Here is a 22,709-nt window from a genome sequence, read left to right as displayed (position 1 = left end):
AGATGAGAAGTTGGAGTGGAGAAAGTTATGTAAGTGAATGCAAAGGGAAACCCGTGGGAGATCGGATTTGGGGATATGTAGACTTGTTCTAGAGCATAGCCTTTCTCATGGTTATAGTAGTGAGGAGACTGAGGAATTGTAGAACTGGTATGTTTGACTAGAACCTGAAAGGTACCCTCTCTTTCTGGGGTTGTCTGCAGTAAGATTTCCTAAGAAAATATCAGCCTTTAAAACGACTAGAATTAATTTCAGGTCCTAGGTCTGATGAAGTGTGGCTTCTGACATTGAGGGTACTAAGTTTCATTTGGTTAAACCTTGGCTTGTGCTATATCAGTTTATTCAATAATAATGACATCTTTAACCTTTTTTACATGTAAATCAATCAGCTTAACCAGCTACTTGGTTGAATGGAGAGATTGTTTCTCATTACTTTCTATTCTAGATTATGATCTTAAATTCCTGATCATTGCATCTGCCTCAGGAGTTTTCTGTGCTAATAGGGCAGAGAGCAATTAAGTTTTTCTTTTTTTTAAAAAAAACTTTTACGGGAGGACTTCCGTGGTAGTTCAGCTGTAAAGGATCTGCCTGCGATGCAGGAGATCCTGATTCAATTCCCGGGTTGGGAAGATCCCCTGGAGAAGGGATAGGCTGCCCACTCCAGTATTCTTGGGCTTCTCTGTTGGCTCAGATGGTAAAAACTCTGCCTGCAATGCAGGAGACCTGGGTTTGATTCCTGGGTCAGGAAGATCCCCTGGAGGGAGGGCATGGCAACCCACTCCAGTATTTTTGCCTAGAGAATCCCCATGAACAGAGGAGCCTGGAGGGCTACAGTCCATGGGGTCACAAAGAGTCGGATACCACTGAGTGACTAAGCACAGCACACATAGTTCCTTTACAAAATTGCATTAGTTTAAGGTGTACAGCAGAGTGATTCAGTTATACATATACATATACCCAACCTTTTAAAAGATTTTTTTCCCATATAGGGCATTACAGAGTACTGAGTTCCCCATGCTACACAATAGCACCTGGTTAGTTAGCTGTATAAATAGCAGTGTGTATATGTCAATACCATTCTCCCAATTTATCCCTCCTACCTTATCCCCTAGTAACCGTGAGTGTGTTTTCTTTCACATCTGTGACACTACTTGTGTTTTGTAACTAAGTTCATGTGTACCTTTTTTTTTTTAGATTCCACATATAAGCAATATCATATTTGTCTTTCTGGGTCTAACTTGTTACTTCACTCAGTATGACAATCTCTAGGTCCATTCGTGTAAATGGCATAATTTTGTTCTTTTTTATGGCTGAGTTTTATTCATTGCATATGGGTACCACATCTTCTTTATTCATTCCTCTGTTGATGAACATTTAGGTTGCTTTCATGTCTTGGCTATTGTGAAGAGTGCTGTGATGAACATTGAGGAGGTGGTGCCTGTACCTTTTGGAATTATGGTTTTCCGAGGATATATACTCATGAGTGGGAGTGCTGGGTTATATGGTGGTTCTATTTTTAGTCTTTTAAGGAACCTCCATGCTGTTCTCCATATTGGCTGTACCAGTTTACATTCCCACTAACAGGGAAGGGGGTTTCCCTTTTTTCCATACCTCTCCAGCATTTATTGTTTGTAGATTTTTTTATAATGGCCATTCAGACTGGTTTGAGGTGATACCTCACTGCAGTTTTGATTTCTGCTTTATTGACTATGCCAAAGCCTTTGACTGTGTGGATCACAATAAACTTTGGAAAATTCTGAGAGAGATGGGCATGCCAGACCACCTGACCTGCCTCTTGAGAAACCTGTATGCAGGTCAGGAAGCAGCAGTTAGAACTGGACATGGAACAACAGACTGGTTCCAAATAGGAAAAGGAGTACGTCAAGGCTATATATTGTCACCCTCCTTATTTAACTTACATGCAGAGTACATCATGAGAAACGCTGGGCTGGATGAAGCACAAGCTGGGATCAAGATTGCCGGGAGAAATATCAATAACCTCAGATATGCAGATGACACCACACTTATGGCAGAAAGTGAAGAGGAACTAAAAAGCCTCTTGATGAAAGTGAAAGAGGAGAGTGAAAAAGTTGGCTTAAAGTGCAACATTCAGAAAACTAAGATCATGGGATCTGGTCCCATCACCTCATGGGAAATAGATGGGGAAACAGTGGAAACAGTGTCAGACTTTGCAGATGGTGACTGCAGCAATGAAATTAAAAGATGCTTACTCCTTGGAAGGAAAGTTATGACCAACCTAGATAGCATATTAAAAAGCAGAGAGATTACTTTGCCAACAAAGGTCCGTCTGGTCAAGGCTATGGTTTTTCCAGTGGTCATGCATGGATGTGAGAGTTGGACTGTGAAGAAAGCTGAGCACAGAAAAATTGATGCTTTTGAACTGTGGTGTTGGAGAAGACTCTTGAGAGTCCCTTGGACTGCAAGGAGATCCAACCAGTCCATCCTAAAGGAGATCAGTCCTGGGTGTTCATTGGAAAGACTGATGCTGAAGCTGAAACTCCAGTACTTTGGCCACCTCATGCGAAGAGTTGACTCATTGGAAAAGACCCTGATGCTGGGAAGGATTGGGGGCAGGAGGAGAAGGGGACGAGAGAGGATGAGATGGCCGGATGGCATTGCCAACTCAATGGGCATGAGTTTGGGTAGACTCCGGTAGTTGGTGATGGACAGGGAGGCCTGGTGTGCTGCGATTCATGGGGTTGCAAAGAGTCGGAATTGACTGAGCGACTGAACTGGACTGAACTGAATAATGAGTGAGCCATGTTGACCATCTTTTTGTCCATTGTATGTCTTCCTTGGAGAAATGTCTGTTTAGGTCTTCTGCTCTTATTTCAGTTGGGTCGTTTGTTTTTTTTAATATTGAGCTGCATGAGCTGTTTGTATATTTTGGCAATTAATCCCTCGTCAGTTGCTTCATTTGCAAATATTGTCTCCCATTATGAGGGCTGTGTTATGTTTATGGTTTCCTTTGGTGTGCAAAAGCTTTTAAGTTTATTTAGGTCTCACTTGTTTATTTTTGTTTTTATTTTCATTATTCTAGGAGGCAGATCAAAAAAGATATTGCTGCAATTTATGTCAGAGAATGTTCTGCCTATGTTTTCCTCTACAAGTTTTATAGTGTCTGGCCTTACATTTAGGTTTTAAATCCATTTTGAGTTTATTTTTGTGTGTGGGGTTAGGGAGTGTTCTAACTTCATTCTAACTTCATTCTTTTACATGTAAGTGGCTAGTTTTCTCAGCACCACTAATTGGAAGGGGCTGTGTTTTCTTCATTGTATACTCTTGCCTCTTTGTTACAGATTAGGTGACCATAGGTGTGTGCGTTTATCTCTGGACTTTCTGTCTTGCTTCATTGATTTATATTTCAGGTTTTTGTTCCGGTATCATACTGTTTTGATGACTAGAGCTTTGTAGTATAGTCTGAAGCCAGGGCCTTCCTGTTCTGTTTTTCCTTGTGAAGATTGCTTTGGCTATTCAGGGTCTTTTTTGTTTTTATACAGACTGTAAATTTTTTTGTTCTAGTTCTGTGAAAAATGTCATTGGTAATTTGATAGGAATTGCATTGAATCTGGGGATTGCTTTGGGTAGTATACTCATTTTCACAGTATTGATTCTTCCAATCCAAGAACATGGTATATGTTTTTATTTGTGTCATCTCTGATTTCATTCATCAGCATCTTATAGTTTCTGAGTACAGATCTTCTGCTTCATTAGGTAGATGTATTCCTAGGGGTTTTATTCTTTTTGATGTGCTGGTAAATGGGATTGTTTCCTTAATTTCTATGTCTGATCTTTCATTGTTAGCATATAAGAATGCAAGAGATTTCTTTTTTGTGTGTGTGAGACGTACGCATTGCTGTGTTTATTTTTGGCTGCACTGGGTCTTCATTGCTGCACATGGGCTTTGTGTAATTGTTGAGAGCAGGGGCTACTCTATAGTTGTAGTGCGCAGGCGACTCATTGTGGTGCCTTCTCTTGTGGAGCACAGGCTCTAGGCGTGCGGACTTCGGTAGTTGCAGCATGCAGACTCAAGTAGTTGCAACTTAGCTGGCCCTACAGCATGCAGTCTTCAGTAGTTGTGGTGGATAGGCTTAGTTGCTCTGTGACATGTGGAGTCTTCCCAGACCAGGGGTCAAACCTATGTCCCCTGCATTGGCAGGCAGATTCTTATCCGCTGTGCCACAAAGGAAGTTCAAGAATGCAAGAGATTTCTGTGTATTACTTTGGTATCCTGCAACTTTACTGAATTAATTGATGAGCTCTAGTAGTTTTCTGGTGGGATCTTTAGAATTTTTTATGTATAGTATCATGTCATCTGCAGACAGTGTCAGTTATACTTCTTTTCCAATTTGGATTCTTTGTATTTCTTTTTCCTCTCTGCTTGCCATGGCTAGGACTTCCGAAACTGTGTTGAATAATAGTGGTGAGAGTGGACATCTTTGTTTTGTTCCTGATCTTAGTGGAAATGCTTTCAGTTTTTTACCATCGAGTGTAATGTCTGTTGTGGGTTTGTCATATATGACCTTTCTCATGTTGAGATATGTTCCCTCTCTGCCCACTTTCTGGAGAGTTTTTGTCATAAATGAGTGTTGAATTTTGTTGAAAGCTTTTTCTGTATCTATAGAGATGATCATATAGTTTTATTCTTCACTTTTTTAATGTTATATATCACACTGATTGATCTGTGGATATTGAAAAATCCTTATATCCCTGGGATAAATCCCACTTAATCATGGTGTATGATCCTTTTACTGTGTTGTTGGATTTGGTTTGCTAATGTTTTCTTGAGGATTTTTGCGTCTGTATTTGTCAGTGATACTGGCCTGTAATTGTCTCTTTTGATGGTATCTTTGTCTGAAGGGGAGAAGGAAATGGTAACCCACTCCAGTGTTCTTGCCTGGAAAATCCCATGGACAGAGAAGCCTAACCAGCTACAGCCCATGGGGGTCACAAGGAGTAAGACATGACTGAGCAACTTGCACACACATCTTGCTTTCAGGTGGCTCAATGATAAAGAATCCACCTGCCAATGCAGGAGACCCAGGTTCCATCCCTGGATCGAGAAGATCCCCTGGAGAAGGGAAAGGCTGCCCACTCCAGTATTCTTGCCTGGAAAACCCCATGGGCAAAGGAGCCTGGTGGGTTGCAAAGAGTCGGACACGACTGAGTGACTAACACTTGCCTGATGATGGCCTCATAGATTGAGCTTAGAAAGTGTTCCTTCCTCTGCAGTTTTTTGGAAGATTTTGAGAAGGAGAGATGTCAGCTCTTCTCTAAATGTATAATAGGATTTACCCATGAAGCCATCTGGTTCTGGACTTTTTTGTTTGTTGGAAGATTTTTAATTATAGTTTCAATTTCGTTACTTATGATTGGTCTGTTCTTATTTTCTGCCTCTTCCTGGTTCAGTCTTGGACCCACGGCTGCTAGAGCCAGACCCGTCCCAGCTGCAGGAGCAGTTTGGGATGTTTTGTAGGTGCTGAGTTTAGGAAGCTGTCAACAGAGACGTGACTTCGCGGTTTGAGCCACTGTGAGGAGAGATTTCAGCTCTTCCTTCTTACTCACACAGCCCCTGAGGTTCAGCTGCGGTTTCAGCCCATCTTCTGGGCAGATGTCTTAGGGGAGCTGTTCATGCCCTCCTGGGACACTGTGGGCAGGTCCTAGCACCTGCTGATAGATTTCCCAGTGTGTGTGTGTGGGGGGGGGTGGTATTTGCGCCCTCATAGGACAGCAGGGTGGGTTCTGGCACCCACCCACTGATGGGTTTCCTAGCTGCAGAAGCTGTCTGTGCCCCCCACCCCCCCCACCCCCCAAGACAGCGTGGAAAGATCCTGGAGCCCTCTGGTAGAATTCCCTAGAGTGCTGGAGCTGTCTCTGCCCTTCCACAAATATGTTTATAATTTTATTTACAGGAGAACCTCCATTCTTACCAGAATCGTTTGACCGAATTCTTCTCGATGCTCCCTGCAGTGGAATGGGACAGAGGCCAAACATGGCTTGTACTTGGACTTTGAAAGAAGTGATGTCCTATCAACCATTACAGCGAAAACTCTTCACTGTGGTATGTGATGCTTCTTTGTTGTGGAAGAAAGATGACCTAGTTTGATATTTTAAAGACTGAGAGCAGTTTTCATAGCAGCATTATTCACAGTAATTAAAATGTGGGAAAAACCCATGTGTCCATCAGTAGATGAATGGATAAGTAAAATGTGGTTTGTACAAACAATGAAATTTTAGCCAGCCTTGGCAAGGAATGAAATTCTGATGCAAGCTACAACATGGATGAATTTTGAACGTATTATGCTGAATTATATAAGCCAGACACAAAAGGACCAAATGGTGTGTGTGATTCATTTATACAGTGTCTAGAAAAGGCAGAGTCATAGAAATAGAAAGTAAACTATAGGTTACCGGAGGCTGAAAGAGCAGGACGACGAATGGGGAGTTAATGTTTCATGGTTCAGAGTTTCAGTTTGGAAGAGTTCAGGCGATGGATAATGGTGATGGTTGTACAACAGTGTGAATGTATTAATACTTAATGCCATTGAATTTTACACTTAAAAATGCTTAAAATGTGGAGAAGGAAATGGCAACCCACTCCAGTATTCTTGCCTGGAGAATCCCATGGAAGGAGGAGCCTGGCAGGCTACAATCCATGGGGTCGCAAAGAGTCGGACACGACTGAGCGACTTCACTTCACTTTGCTTATTGTAATTGGAGGATAATTACTTTGCAATATTATGATGGTTTTTGATGATGTTTTTTGCCATACATCCCACTGTCACTCATAAAGTACTAATAAAAATCGGAGCCTCATGATTAAAAAAAAAATGCTTAAAATGGTAGATTTTATATATATCACACACAGAGAGCACCAGAGACCTAGTCTTCCTTTGTGTTGACTCATTCTCTCATTGCAGGCAGTAGTAAAATTTCTTCTCTGAGATATTGAATGAATTTGAAACATTCTGCTTTGTCTTAAAAGCAGAGGGTTGTTAACATAGAGTTACTGACTGATGTAAAACATTTGGATATAAAATAAAGTATTTTTGAGTCTTCCCTGGTAGTCCAGTGGCTAAGACTGCACTTGCACTGCAGGGGGCACAGGTTCGATCTCTGAATGGGGAATTAAGATTCCTTATGTCATGTGGCGTGGCAAAGATAATTAGATAAATAAATAGCCTTTTAATAGAGTTCCTAATCATCTTAGTGAATTAAATGTGGGAAATCCAACAGAGGTGACCTCATTCATGAAATTGGGACGTGACAGCATCCAGTGTAGGATGTAGAAGGATCAGGCAAGCTTAGCATCTCGAACTGGTCTCCAGGATGTTTCACAGGAGACCCTGATAAAACATGTGGAATTTCTCTCAGCCTTGCAAACATGATTTAGTGGATTTCCCAGGATGCAGGCAGCATTGGATCGAAGACAGTCCTGCCGTTTCCTCTCAGCTCTCTAATTATAAACATACAGGCTACAGCAACAGCGAATATGCTCCAATTATTCCCTCTCTGAAGTTGTCTTTGAGTGCCTTTCTCTTCAGCACTCCTGGTGTCTCCTTTCCTACCCAAAAGTGGCACTGGGAGTGGATTGTTTCAGTTTTTTCTTCTGTACAGTCTTGAGAGAACACATCCCGGAAGTTAAAACAGCAAGCAGAGAAAAAGAAGCTTTGCTTATAGCTACAACCCACTTTGAAGTTAGGGTAAAATTTTGTTGCTCTTGTTTAGTCGTTAAGTCATGTATGACTCTTTGTCATGCATGTTCTTGTTCTTTTGGCCGTCCCTTTGAGCATGCATGGTTTCAGTTCCTGACTGGGGATTGAACCCAGGTCCCAGCTGTGAAAGTGCAGAGTCCTTGGCCACCAGGGAACTCCCCAGGGAAGGGTTTTGAACTGAGAAGAGGCAGTTTTAAAAGCACCACTTGAGTTGCTGTGATGAGAATAGATGGGAGGAGGGCAGGGAATGAAGCAGGTGGGAAACAGTTGGAATAATCCAGGTGAAAAAAGATCATGAAACTAGGAGCAGAATTGTAGCAGTGGGAGTTGTGAGACTCCTGGGTCTGTTCTGAAGGTAGAGTCAAGAAGATTTACTTGATGGACAGGAATGTAAGGGAAAGAGGCATAAAAGATGATCCAGGGTTGGGGCCTGTACCCCAGGAAGGATGGGGGGATCCTTCTCTGGGAAGCTTCAGAGGAAGGTAGGTGTTCAGTGTGGGATGGGAAAAATATTGAAAAAGCAGTTGAATATATGGGAACAGAAATAAAAAAGGAGTCTCACCTAGAAATGGTGAATTTTCAGCATAAAAATGGTATCTAAACCCATGAAACTGAATGATCGTAATTGGGAAAAGTCTTGGTCCAGATGGGCTGAAATAGCTCCGAGCTAATGAAATACATCTGGTCAGGAACATTGTTTTTTTTCAGTAATCGTGTTTTTCTTTTTATACTTTTTATTTTGTATTGGGGTATAGCCAGTTAACAATGTTGTGATAGTTTTAGGTGCACAGTGAAGGGACTCAGCCATATGTATATACATGTATCCATTCTCCCCTAAACTCCCCTCCCATCCAGGCTGCCACGTAACATTGAGCAGAGTTCCCTGTGCTGTATAGTAGGTCCTTGTTGGTTATTTACATATATAGTTGTTTAGTTGCTCAGTCATGTCCAACTCTTTAACGATCCCACGGACTGTAGCCTGCCAGGCTCCTCTGTCCATGGGATTTCTCAGGTGAGAATATTGGAGCCGGTTGCCATTTCCTTCTCCAGGGGATCTTCCTGACCCAGGGATCTAATCCATGCCTTCTGCCTTGGCAGATGGATTCTTTACCACTGTGCTACCGGGGAAGCCCATCTTATTTATAGTAGTGTGTGTATGTTAATCCCGGTCAGTCAGTCAGTTCAGTCACTCAGTTGTGTCTTAGGCTTTGCGACCCCATGGACTGCAGCACGCCAGGCTTCCCTGTCCTTCACTAACTCCCGGAGCTTGCTCAAACTCATGTTCATTGAGTCGGTGATGCCATCCAACCATCTCATCCTCTGTTGCCCCCTTCTTCTCCTCCCTTCAGTCTTTCCCAGCATCAGGGTCTTTTCCAAAGTATTAATCCCAAACTCCTAGTTTATCCTCCCTTCCACCTTTCCCCTTTGGTAACTGTGTTTGTTTCTGAAATCTGACTTGTCTGTCTGTGCCACCTCTTCTTTACCCATTGCTATGTTGGAGTACAGTTGGTTTACAATGTTGTGTTTCAGGTGTACAGAAAAGTGAATCAGTTATACATACATATGCTGTTTTTCATATTCTTTTCCCATGTAAGTTATCGCAGAATATTGATAGGGTTCCTGTGCTATATAGTAGTTCCTGTTTGATTATGTATTTATATACATAGTAATATATATATGTTAATTCCACTTCCTAGTATATCCGTCTCTGCTACCTTTCCTCTTTGGTAATCGTAGACTTGTTTTTGAAGTCTGTGAGCCTGTTTCTCTTTTGTACATAAATTCTTTTGTATCATTTTTTTGGATTCCACACCTAACTGATGTCATACGATATTTGTCTTTCTCTGTTGGGCTTATTTCATTTAGTATTATGTGTGAGCTCAGTATAGCTTCAGGCATCCTGTCTGCTGATGGGTGGTGAGTCTGTGTGTTCCTGTCTTGCTGGTTGTTTGGTCTGAGATGTTCCAACACTGTAGTGGGCAGGGCCAGGTCTTGGTGCTAAAAGACCTCCTGGAGAGCTTACGCCAATCGGTGTTCCCTGGAGTCTCTGCCACCAGTGACCTTGCTCCCACAGGGAGCCACAGCCAACCCCCGCCTCCCCAGGAGACCCTCCACAACCCACAGGTAGGTCCGGCTGAGGCTCCTGTGGAGTCACTGCTTTGCGCTGGGTCCCAGTGCACCTGAAATCTGAGTGTGCCCTCCCGGACTGAACTCTGTTTTCCCCTGTCCCATGGAGGTCCTGCATTCAAGCCCCGCTGGTTTTCAAAGCAGATGTCCTGAGGGCGGCTCCTCTCGATGTCAGACCCTCAGGCTGGGGAGCCTGACGTGATGCTCAAAACTTTCACTCTGTGGGAAAACCTCTGTGATATAATTAATTTCTAGTTAGTGGGTCGCCCACTGGTGGGTATGGGGTTGATGTTGCAGAAGTGCCCCTCCTGCTGTCTCGCTGTGGCCGCCTCCTTGTCTCTGGAGTAGACTGTCTTTCCTGGTAGGTCCCAGTCCTTTTATGATGGCAGTGGTTCTGCAGTTTGCTGTGGTTTTGGTGTTTTTGTGAGGAGAGAGGTCAGCTCCTTCTACTCCTCTGTGTTGTCTGGAATCGAGGGGGTGGATACTTGCTGCCTCTTTGCTCAGTATGTGCTGGCCCCTGTCCCCTCGTTACGGGTGTGCAGTTGTGGCCAGTGCTCGTTCCCGGGATAGCAGGGACGTGACCATTGCCCGCCTGCAGGTCTTTCAGCAGTGATGGTGGCCTGGGCCTGCCTGTGAAGCCCACCCCCAGAGCTCGTGTGACCACCATCCTGTTGCCTGGGAACAGGCATGGGGAAGGCAGCTCCAAGGTTTCTCTGCCTCTCTCCTTGGGTGCCCTCCCGACGACGGTGCCTTGCCTCTCTGTCAGGCCCTGGCTGCTGCTGCGCGCAGCCTCACTTGCCACAATGGCACCTCTTCAAGCTGTCCCCATGCAGCCAACCCCAGGCCTCTCCCTGGGACTGTCCCCAGAGCCCGAGCTTCCGCACCCAGTCCCCACCTGCGCCGGCAGACGGACATCTCAGCCGGAGGAGCCCAGGGTGGTGGTGCCGGCCTTCTGAGCAGGTCACCCCTCTTTGGGTTCTGCAGACTGGATGGGTTCTTCCGTGACGGGACTTGCCAGGGTGCAGGGATCTCTCCTCCTCCATTCACAGCTCTCTCCCCAGGGTGCAGGGCCTGTCCTGATTCCGTTCTCTTGCCTTTTTCTTTTGCCCGGTTATGTGGAGGTTGTCTTGTCCCTTCAGAAGGCTGAGGTCTTCTGCCACGTTCAGTAGATGTTCTGTGCAAATTATTCCACTTCCAGATGTTACTTTGCATGTACATTTATATACATTTCGAGTGTGTGCGTGCTCTCACGGTGCCCGTGGTCCGACCGCTCTCGTCTTCAGGCAGTGGAGCTGCTCAGGCCGGGGGGCGTGCTGGTGTATAGCACGTGCACTGTCACCCTGGCAGAAAACGAGGAACAGGTTGCCTGGGCCCTCGAGACGTTTCCCAGCCTTCAGCTTCAGCACCAGGTAAGGACCGTGGGGGCTCTCTCCGGGTGATCTGATAGGTCACGGAAGTGTAAGCGTGGTGATAAACTCAGAGAGTTACATGAAGGGATACGTCACGTGAAACTCCTGAAACAAATCTTGTGGAGCGCAAGGCTGTTTCTCTGATGAAAGCCGTTCCAGATGCTCCTGGAACATCTGGAATTTTCACATCCTGAGCCAGGATTTCCAGGCCTTCACTCTTACTGACCAGAGATGTGTTAATACATATTTTGTTATCCAAATGTTCTTGACTGGAGATGTATCAGTATTCACTTACATAACAAATTGCCAGCCACAGGTGTTAGTTTCTGCAAAAATCCTGCAGTCAATAATGTATTAAAATGACCATAGAACTCGGGTGGATTTTTGATACATGTTTGACTTGGCTCTTGTTCATGTTGTTCAGAATTTTGTTTCTAAAACCCTTCTCCCCTACCTCAGTCCTGTATTTTTGTGGTAGGGGAAATGGTGAGCATTTTTTCTCATGATATATCAAAGCCCAAATAGGCTTTAATAACTGGGATTCAAAAGACTAGCCAAGCGAGGGAAGATAGTGCAGGTTTATCTCTTCCTTTGGTTTCTTAGATATAGAACATTTAAAAAATGCCCTTGTACTTTCTTTTACTTAGCACTGCTTTTTAGTTCTGGTTTTATTAAAATATATTTATGACTAGATTTTTTAGCCCATGATGTTTGAGACTAGGTTTAAATCTGTAGTAATGCTCACATTAGTTCAGATACATTGGACGTTTAACTTCAGACTTCCCCGGACAGAATTTTAGTAAGTAATTGGATACATAACTAGAACGCAATCTGGAGATGCTTTCTAGACTCAAAAATTAAGATAATTACAGTGTAGATGAAAAGTAGACTTGAGAATTCACTTGAATTTTGTGTGTGTGTTTATGCATATATATTCAATGTATACTACAAGAGATGGAACCCCACCATGCATTAGTAGACAGTGGGTTTTCTGATATAAGCCTAAGAAAATGTATCTTCAGTAACATAAACACTTATCTGTGAAATGGTGCCTTAAGTTAGGCTTGTGCAATTTTTGTAGTAGTGGTTTGCACAGACCACTCAATTCCTTACGATTCTTTATTCTTCTAATCAGTGCAGCCTTAGTTTTCTCATCTCTTTAAATACTCTAGTACATTTTAAAAACAACAAAAAAAGAGCATTTTTATCATCCAGTTGGTATGGACCAGAGAGAGGCATTTTCAGATGCCTCCTGTCAGCTTTGGGGGGGGTCCTGACAAATAAAGCTGAGTTTTCATCTCGTGATGTTACTGATAATGATGTTTCACTTATTGAGTGCCCACTGTATGTCAGGCATGATATCACCTTATTTATTTAAGCCTCAGAACTGAGTATTTTATCTGTTTGGTAGATGAGGAAACAGGTAAGTTACTGTCCTAAAGTCACACAGCTAAGATGTGGCAGAGCTGTATTTGGAGTCCATGTGTTGCTGACTGGTGCTCAGGCCTTCTGCATGTTGTGGTCCCTGATGAGCATAAAGCCCATCCTAGGAATTCAGTCATCAAGTGACAGCTCGTACTGTTATCCTACTTTATTATCCAGAAAGCAGCATGTCCATTTCTCTCTCTCACACACACACACATACATACACACAAAGGTATTTACTTATTTTTCTGTTTCTGGAATTGGTGGTAGTTACAACTCAGTTTGCCTTTTAACATAAATAGCGCACAGGCCCTCTTCCTAACACGAGGATGTTCACCTGTGTTTATTCTTCTCCCGCGCAGGACCCACAGGTGGGAGGAGAAGGGATGCTGGGAGCTGGCCTGTCACCTGAACAGTTGAAACGGCTGCAGCGATTCGATCCCTCTGCAGTGCGGTCACTGGACCGTGACATTGATTCTCTGAGAGACGCCAGCATAGAAGACCTGGTTTGGCTGGCAAATAAGGATTGTATAGGTTTTTTCATAGCAAAATTTGTAAAATGCAAAAGCACACAAGAGGAGGATCTTTAGAAATGAAAATTCCAAACATGTGCCATGTGGTTATTATTTTTTTTTAAACCAAACTCTCATCAAACCATATGATTGATGTTGTGGTTGCTGGAGAAACAGAAAAGGCTGCCAGCTCTTCCACCAGGAATCAAGAGACTCTACTTCAGAGAGAAAGACACTGGAGGGTTGGGGTGGGAGTGGGGTGTGCATTGAGATTATATTTTGTGTTTTTAAGAAAATTTTTCCTTTATGGATTTAGCAGAGTATAAAGAAAAGGAGGTGCCTGTCGAAGTCTGGAACGTATTTTCATTTGGGGTCTTTGTTTTAATTTGTAAAGAATGCAAGTCATTTTTAATGTTAAAATGAGTGGATTTTACAAAAGGAATAAAATTAGGAGTATTTAATTTGGTTATAAAACATGTTTTCTGTTACTGAGTTCCTAAGTATGAATTCCTTCAGAATTCAGGGTGTGTGGTCTGTAACTTATTTATCATGTGCCAGGAACTGAGCTGAGGATTTTACTTGACTTTTTCTGTTTACTATTTGGTACGTCAGCCCCTCTTTGCTGTGAGTTCTGGATCACTCCCAAATAACAGTCACCCTTCACTGTGTTTTGTTTTTCCTTCATATTTTAAACTAAAAACTAAAATGAATTTTAACTCTGTAGATTAAAAATGAGACTATTATAGAATTGGGGTACCTTTTATCATCTAATGGACTATACAAATTATTAGAGGTATGATTGGTGAGAAAGAGAAAACCATCTTGTGAGAGCTGGGAAGTGGCCAGGCCTTGGTATTTTTCCTGCCAAGTCCATAGAACACCAATCCCAGACCATGCAGCTGTGACTAGGATAGATCAAGATAAAACAAGACCACTTCACCATCAAATCTGAAATCACCCAAACCACAGAAGTGACCAGACATCTCCCATAGTGGCCAGTATACATGGACTGCCTTTGTAAGATGATTGTAACTGTGGGCTTGCTTCATCCTGCATGCTTTTTAGATAAGATCTATTAAAATACCCACCATAGGTTAAAAGGTGTCTCATGTCTTGTTAAATATATGTTTTGTTAATTCAAATCACCTCAAAACTCCTGAGCCTTTGGGCATGTAAAGTAGATGGTTGGAAACAATTGCCTAATAGTTTCTTTCCCCTCCCCGCCCCTTCACAGGTCTCCACTGGGCTTCACTGGTAGGCTCAGTGGTAAAGAATCTGCCTGCCAATGCAGGAGATGCAGGTTTGATCCTTGGGTTGGGAAGACCTCCTTGAGAAGAAAATCGGCAACCCACTTCAGTATTCTTGCCTGGGAGATTCCATGGATAGAGGAGCCTGGCAGGCTACAGTCCATGGGGTTGCAAAAGAGTTGGACATGACTTAGCAACTAAACAACAACAACAAAGGGTATGCATTAGGAATTTCTCAAAACTCTTCTTGTGTCGTGAAGAATGCAAGGTCTCGGGTCAGGTGAGATCTTCAGAGGCCTCTGCTCGGAGCAAGCCTTTCTTCACACTCTTCTCTGCGGCTGGGCTGTCTCTGCACCCCTTGGACCTCTTGACTCCTCCTGTCACAGCACTTGACACATCACCCTAGGGAACTAGGCATGCCTTGATCCCTACCCCCAGGCAGGCAGGAACTTTGTCCTTTCTGTACAGCAGATCACCGTTACACCCTTACTGAAGGAGGGAAAAAAATCACACCAAGTGCCCTAAGACTCACTATGTAACTGACTTCTTTCCATCCCTCATTCTGCCTCATACCCAGCAGGTGTCATCTGTCTAAAGAGAAACACTGTTGACCTGTGTGCTTCTGTTTCCAGGGCTTGGCATAACCCTGGAACTTTCAATATGATTTTAAAACACACAAAGTCCATCCCTTCTCATGCTCTCTGCAGAACCTTAGGTGCTAGGCTGGGATGGAAATGGTTGGGAAAGAGCCTCATAGCAAACATGGTTAAGTTTTGATTAATACCAGCAAACACCACAATATAAGCAGTACAGGCAAAACAGAAGAAAAATATTTGCATATTGAAAACAGTAATGACAGATAAGAAATAGGGTTACCATTTGTTCCTTTAACAGACATTTTCCAGTGGTTTCTTCAATAAAAAAAAAACCAAATTGGAACACAAAACACATTCAATCTTAAGAAACGCAGACATTTAAGAAAAAATACAATAGAAGAAAGGGAAATACGGAGGAGAACGAATACATTTTTTTTTAACATATTTAATGTTTCATAGTTATTTCTGAAACAGAAGCATTTTAATTCCACAGTGAGTACATTTTACTTCAAAACCGTGTATCACATTTTAAGTAGTAAAGTACAAATACTTAAAAACGTAACTTAGCCACAATTCAACCACTGACCCAGAGACGTCTAATTACCTGTTGTCTCCACCAGAGTGACTCTTGACCTGTTAACGAGATTGGACCAGCAGCATCATGTCATTGAGCCAAGGGTGAGGAATTAAAATGAAGATCTGATGATGGATCAGTTTAAAAGGGAAAAAATAAAATTCAACATCGGAGGCAAGAACTGCTGAACATGGAAGGATGAAGGTGAGAGGAAGCTGATGTTGCTGTGCTCAGACGCCCGGAGACCTTTGACCTGCTGGAAGCTGGCACTTGTCAGTCAGCGTGGGGAGGGGCCGCAGCCCGTGACCTCCCTGCCCCCGGAAGATAAGCCACGTGAGGGAAGTGCAGGTAAGTGTTTAACATACTTTCAACTGTAAGACTCACTCCTGAAATGGTAATTAATACTACTAATAGTAAACAGTGCAGAAGCCAGCTCTTTATTTGTTTGATACGAATGACTTTAAACCAGGCTTGTTGAACAGTTTGGTGTAGCTGACAGTGAAGGTTTAACATGAATGCAGAGCAGACCATGTTCAAATGTGGCATTGTCCCAAAGTACAGGATAACTAAGACGGCCTACATTTAGCAGCACCTTTTTGTAACAGTAACTTAAATGAGCAGTAGAGAGAGAGCAGAGAAAAAATCGAAATGGGTTTGACAAGGAAAAAAAACCATAGAACTATTCAGAACATTTCCAGCATTTTCTAGGTTAACTACAAAAATCATGATTCTACAACCCAGTTGGTTAAGATGAAACCTTTGCTGTGTGAAAAGACTTAGAATTTTACATTCTAGGAGTCAGTAAATATCCCATTGTCCTTGGGATTGTTTCTTCATTTACATATTTTGCACACACCGTTTACACATACACCCACTACAGTCTTCACAGATAGATGCGCTTATGTCAAATCCTGCAATAGAGGTTTCTGAGGAACACTCTGATTTGGACTAATGTGTTTCACAGTAAAGTGAGAAATGAAGGGTCCAGGTACAAAATTTTTAAAAATGGAATCCGTTAATGTAGTTCTTTGAAAGGGATTAATGGTAGCAGCAAAAAAGATACATACCAGTTATACCTCAAGAATTCAAATATTCCAAAGTCATGAACTGGGATGTAATTTTGTATAGGAAAGGTTGGGGCCAGTGATTAGGACATCTTACCGTGATGAAAAGTTGACTGGAAGTATTTTATAAAAGTAACTTTAATTGGAACATGGTTTCCCAATGATGTGACTAATTTATACTGAAAATTTATATATTATGACTAGTGTCTTTATATTCAATAAATAAAGGTATGTCAACAGTACAGAGCTAATTAACAGATTGAGGGAAATGGTTTCTCTATTATCTGATATAAAAATGAATTATACATATAGTGTTTTAACTCTTGAGTTTTCTTTGGGGGAGGAAAATAAGGAATGAAACATGAAACAGTTTTACTTGTAAAGGTCTAAGGATATTTGGCAAGAACCTGGGATAACCAAAGAAGCGAAATAAAAAATAGCCTAACTTATTTAACAAAATAAGAATTTTTAATGTCCAGGTCTGAAGGTAGGCAATCATAGAGAGGAGTTTTCCAGGAACAGACTTCAAGTGCCAGGTCTGTGCACACCTAATACTGTCTTACCCATCCAGGCATTACTGGACAGACAGACATAGAGACAGAGCAGGTTTTGGCCTCAGCATGACAGCCACCTCGTGGGCTGCTGCCAGCGTGTCCCTGACACCAGGCTCAGCATCTCTGGCTTCCCCTTCAGGGCAGGTGTCCCACGCAGGAAAACCTCAACATCTTTGTTCAAGTCACCTCATTTTGCCCTGATTTCTTCTAAGAGCAGAAACTTTGGTTATAAGAAGCACTTCTAGGTTTTGAAGGACAGTGAAAGTGTCGGAGTGGGTGGGGGAGATGGGGATGGAACGGGAGGTGATGGATGGAGGAGAGAAGAGGGGAACAGCCAGCGGGGCGGGAGGAGTCACGGTCTCTGATTTTCCCCTGAAATTATTCTACAAGCTGTGTAAACGTTTCTCCCTACGACAGACACTCGGACACATGAAAGATCAGACATTTCCAGTGGAACACTCACAGTTAAAAGCGGCCCGTATTTTTCCTTTCCAGGGGCACAGCCAAGGAGCCAGCAGGTGGGAGCTCTCTGAACGAGTCCCCTTTGGCAGCGAGCTCCCCCCTACGCCCCGGCGGCTCCCGCAGCAGCATAGTGAACGGCGGAGCCAGGTGGGTGCGTGCTGGTGGCCCAGGCTGGACGCTTCTTGCGTCTTCCACACTCACACCCTCCACTTGCTCGCACATGCTCACTCCCAGACCCACACGCACACGGGTTCCAGCTCCTAAACTCCAGTGCTGTGACCTCAGACACTAGCTACGCAGGACGTGGTCGTCACAATCAGTGTGAACTGCACGGAGTAGAACAACTCTTGGAGTTTGGTTATATATTTCCCATAGTTTATGGTCAGAAATGATAAACTTACAAGGATGGTGAAACATTCAGAAATCAAACCTTTTCAAGTCAAGCAGCCACACGTATTTACAGTATGTACAGACTCTCTAGTGAATGGGGATGGGCGTCGAGTCGATGCTATTACAAATTTCCTGAAGGTGGGCTTTTCTAGTCCCTGTAATTCATAAAGCAGGTCTGCTGACTTGGCATTAAGACTCTAAAATAGTGTGATCAAACTGATATATATATATATATATTATATATAATATATATAATTATTGTAAGAAGGTGTTTGCAGAAATAACATTTACAAACTGTCTATACAGTACACAATACTAATACATAGAAAATAGATTCTGACTTTATGATCCCCTTTGTGTAAGGCAAGACTGAATCTGTCCCCAAATTTAGTCAGCCGGAGGTACAAGCAAGAAACAGTGGTCCATGGATGAATATGCAAATCAGGTGCCTACATATTAAAAAATCGGCAAGAATCAGGAAACTCCACTTTTTATCTGGGCCAGTTCTGGCCTACTGGATACATCAACCACATTTTCGAAAACATCAGCTATGCTTCTTAAAATACGAACGCCACTCAGACAACAACAGATTTTGTTCGAGTGGCAGCTACCCTAGATGGGGTTCAAGGATCTGTAGACAACCGGGGGCCTGCAGTCTTTCCAGGCCAATTGATAGAGCACTTACAAAAGAAAAAAAAGAAGTGTAATTAATACTCTATTTTATGCTGTTGCTATCCAAGCAACAGCAGTACAAAATATACAAGACAAATCACATATGATTGCAATGTAGACCCCCACCCCCCTCCTCAAGATCGAGTTGGGCGGGTGGTGGGTATACAAGACTTAAAAAAAAACACAACACAGAAAGGGCAGAAGAGTCATTGGCGGATGTAAACATCCCTGTTCCAGTCCGCAGCCTCGTTCCGTCTCCGGGACGCCCCCTCCCCATCCTTGTCACAGTAGCGATCCTTGGATTTGTGGCGGCTCCGCTGTCTGTTGCACTCGTTGTGGTCCTGCTCCCGGTCCCTGGAGCGGTGCCGAGCCTCCCTGTGTCTGTGCTCCCCGCCCGCGTGGGGCTCCTCGCGGTGGTTGTGGTCGCGGGGCGGGGCGTAGTGGTCCGCGTGTTCGTGCGAGGACTCTTCCTTGGGCTCCACGTAGGCGGAGTCGCGACTCTCCTGCGTCTCCGAGTCCAGGGTCTCTTGCCTGGAGAGGCCTCGGCTGCCGCTGCGATGGTTGTGGTGCTGGGTGGAGGAGCGATGCTGGGCTTTCTTGACCGGTTCCGGGCAGGGTTCTTCTTCAGCTTGAGAAGCAGAGCGGGCCGGAGCCCCGCGATCCGTCCTCTGATCCCCTTGAGAACCCTGCAGCCAGAGGATCAAATACAGAACCCCTGTCACAAAGGCAGGTACTCTTAGGTCTAGTCCCTTTGTGCTGTCCTAGGTGCTTACAAATTAACGTCAAGTCCAATATAATATAAATGCTACTGGATGTTACCAAAAGAACTAAGCAAGCAAGCTGCGTTAGATTTCATTTCAGCCTTTTAGAGACTTTGAACAGAGTAATTTTTTTTTTTTTTTTTGCCTTTTAGATGAAGGAAGGAGGGATTTCTTTTAAATATTCTCTTGTGGTTCAAATACAGATACAAATTCCTGACATTTGTCTACACATGGGTGTACACTGAGCCACACCTCTGCTGAGATACAGGTGGGAAGATAAATTCTGGAAATATTGGCTTTAAGGAAAAAAAAATGATAAACAGTCAGATGCTTAAATGGCACTTAATGAGACCAGCACTAGCATAAGATAGTCACATATCAGATTATTAATACAAGGCTCTATGCTCATCTTTGAGAAGGGTCACAAGATGGAACCCTTAAGACAGCCCCATGAGGTTGGTGCTGTTAGATGCCTGAGGCACAGGGCCCGGGAGGGATTTGAACCCAGGCAGTCTTGAGTCCACAGTCTGTGCTGCCAGCCTGTAGAAAGTTCCTCCTCTCTTCCTGTCTAATAGAGTTAGTGGTCTGTGGTAACCTAGAGGTGGGCATGGTGGGAGGGCAGTCCAAGAGGAAGGGGATAGAGCTGATAGACATAATAGCTGTTCCACTTCCTTGTAGGAAGAAACCCATACAACCCTGTAAAGCAACTCTACACCAATTAAAAAAGAATATGGGGCGAGGGGATCTACATTCACAGGATGCTGTTTACACTGCTTTTCTTACAGGCACACAGCTCACTCGGGAGAGAGCTGCCCGATGGGAACAAATGCTGCGTTGGCATCCCGGGCGTCGATGAGGGCTCCGCTTACCTGTGAGTTGGAGGCTAGCGTGGGGCTGACGGGCAGGGTGGAGGTGGCTAAAGTGCGGCTGAGAAGGGGGTTGGGGAGACTGCTGCTGGGAGGGTGGGTGGCCTTCCAGTAGGCCTCCAGGTAGTCGGCCAGGTGTTCACAGGCATCCTCGAGCTGGTTCTCATCCAGGATCACATCAAACAGCTCCTGCAGGGGCAGACATTACAGATAGCACACTGACACCTCCCCCCCCCACCGTAGAGGAGAAAGCAGGGAGCCCCTTGGTCTCTGCTCCCGCTGCCGGACTCCTCCACAGACTGTCCTCTCCGGTCAGTGTCGACACACATGTATCACTGGTATCAATGACTAGGAAGTGGACAGGTGTAGTAACAGTTGTTAAGGGCATGATAGAAAATTTTCTAATAGTGAAAAAAAGGAATTGACCCTACGTTAGGAGAGAGATGTAAAAATGAAAAGACTATAAGCCAAATAGTATAGGAAGAAGTCTGTTTTCGACATAGAGACTGTGAAAAGCTGAATCTTGGAAATAGCTGCGGCAAGGGAAGGACATGAAGCCAGAACAACCTAGAAGGTAGGGTGGGAGGTAGGCAACATATGTGTACATATAGCTGGTTCACTTTGCTGTGCAGTGGAAACTAACACAACATTGTAATTATCCTCTCATTAAAAAAAGAAGCCAAAACAAAACCCAGAAGCATGGTATGCACAACAGGGATGCAAGGTAGGAATGGGTTCAGGGGTCAGAATCTGCTTACTGACTGGTTTGGAAATTGGTGTCTACATGGTTTCAGATCAATTTCATAGATAGTGATAAAGAGCCAGCAACTTGCTCCCAGATTAGAAGTGAATAATAAACCAACCCCAAATAGATCCATTTTTCCAACCAAAGTGCTGAAACAACAATTGTGTTTCACTTAAGATACTATGGAAGCGTTAGATATTAACAAAGCGACATCCCCACAGAACATACTGTAGCCTTCGTAAGCCACGACCATGACCTAGACCGGTGCTCAAAGGCAAGAGGTGGACAGTTCTCCAATTTGGGAAGAAGCCCACTGCTAATGGAGAGGCTTCTCTTCTGGACAAGTGTTTACCTAGTCTGTCTTGTTTTTGTTAACAGCGGGGCTGATGACTTCAAGTGGATTATACTGAACAGAGAGACTTACTGGAGGACACTGAGCTAGCTTATCTGCCGCCACCATCTGGACATTGAGGTGTTTTGCTTGAGATTTCCCTCGAGACTTTATTAACCTCTGTAAAACCTGCAAAAGATGAGGTTTTTAAACAGCAGTGTCTGTACTCAGGTAAACAACAAGGTTCATTATTCACTCGTTTCTCTAGGACCTTTTTCATACAGCACTCACGGTTTACTAGGCAAGAAAATAGAATATTTGAGATTTGGAAAATTAACACATCTTGGTTGCAAGCTTCAAAAACCACCAGCATGGGGATTATTCTGAATCTTTTTTTAAGGCTAGCACTTCTCAGACTTTATTGCTCATGATTTATGTTTTTAAAAACTGTTGAGAAATCCCAAGGGCTTTTTATGTGAACTAGAATATTTACATACTAGACATTAAAACTGAGAAATTCATTTAAGAATGACCAATAAACCTCTTGCATGTTAACATATATCACTTATTTCAATAAAAATAGCTAAATTGTTTGCAAATTTCTCTACCACCTGACTTCACAGAAGATAACCAATGTTTCCTCTTTCTACATTTAATCTGCCACAGTACATTACTTTGAAATACGTGAAGAAAATCCAGCCTCTTCCACATACGTAATTCAGAAAAGGAGGAGTATTTTAGTAGCCTTTTCAGATAATTGTGGATATTTTTCTTTGATACTACAGTAAACAAGTGGTAGCTTTTTAAAGATTAGCTGCCATGTGACATCTGAAACCCTACTCTATTAAATTCCATTGATTTGTCCTGAAATTTGAATGGCATGTCATTTGTTCTTTCCAATAAAAATGGTGTTCTAGGATGACTCCAATAATGACACCAGTGCTTGTCCTCAAATAACTGACTTTTGAGTATGCAGCTGAAGAACTTGATGTGCACTTCCCATTTTGTTATGTAGAATATTAAAAAGGCTTGTAGTAGCTTTTTGAAGAGTCAAAATTTAATAAACAATTTTGCTACTTTATCAGAACTTTTTTTAAAGTACCACAATAACATTTTATTGACTAAATATTAAAATAACAAATATTTTTGGCTTAATAACATTCTTAAAACTAATATCACCAGTTTTTGGTATTCTTAGTGTGGACACCAGAAATTATGAAAGAGTTAATGATCATAAAAAC

At 43.1% G+C, this 22,709-nt stretch overlaps 2 protein-coding genes across 11 annotated transcripts in view; one reads left to right on the top strand and one right to left on the bottom strand.

Annotated features, from left to right (window-relative positions):
• Positions 1-13,667, top strand: part of NSUN6 (NOP2/Sun RNA methyltransferase 6) — a 70,179-nt gene extending 56,512 nt beyond the window's left edge. For 2 of the 3 annotated variants that reach the window (XM_020876286.2, XM_070472128.1), the window contains 3 exons: positions 5,931-6,079; positions 11,144-11,269; positions 13,057-13,667. In XM_020876286.2, the coding sequence (XP_020731945.2) occupies positions 5,931-6,079; positions 11,144-11,269; positions 13,057-13,284 (503 nt within the window). In that variant the 3' untranslated portion in view covers positions 13,285-13,667. The remainder of the gene's footprint in view (positions 1-5,930; positions 6,080-11,143; positions 11,270-13,056) is intronic. The other variant, XM_020876288.2, reaches the window with a different exon arrangement.
• A 1,807-nt stretch (positions 13,668-15,474) lies between these two features.
• Positions 15,475-22,709, bottom strand: part of CACNB2 (calcium voltage-gated channel auxiliary subunit beta 2) — a 409,499-nt gene continuing 402,264 nt past the window's right edge. For all 8 annotated transcript variants that reach the window (XM_070472126.1, XM_070472127.1, XM_070472125.1 and 5 more), the window contains 3 exons: positions 21,562-21,657; positions 20,396-20,581; positions 15,475-19,451 (listed from right to left, as the gene is read on the bottom strand). In XM_070472126.1, the coding sequence (XP_070328227.1) occupies positions 18,972-19,451; positions 20,396-20,581; positions 21,562-21,657 (762 nt within the window). In that variant the 3' untranslated portion in view covers positions 15,475-18,971. The remainder of the gene's footprint in view (positions 19,452-20,395; positions 20,582-21,561; positions 21,658-22,709) is intronic.

The sequence above is a fragment of the Odocoileus virginianus genome, chromosome 9 (genome assembly GCF_023699985.2).
Source record: "Odocoileus virginianus isolate 20LAN1187 ecotype Illinois chromosome 9, Ovbor_1.2, whole genome shotgun sequence".
NCBI classification, from domain to species: domain Eukaryota; kingdom Metazoa; phylum Chordata; class Mammalia; order Artiodactyla; family Cervidae; genus Odocoileus; species Odocoileus virginianus.
The sequence above is the reverse complement of the archived record's forward strand: the minus strand, read 5'-3'. Positions and strand labels throughout refer to the sequence as shown.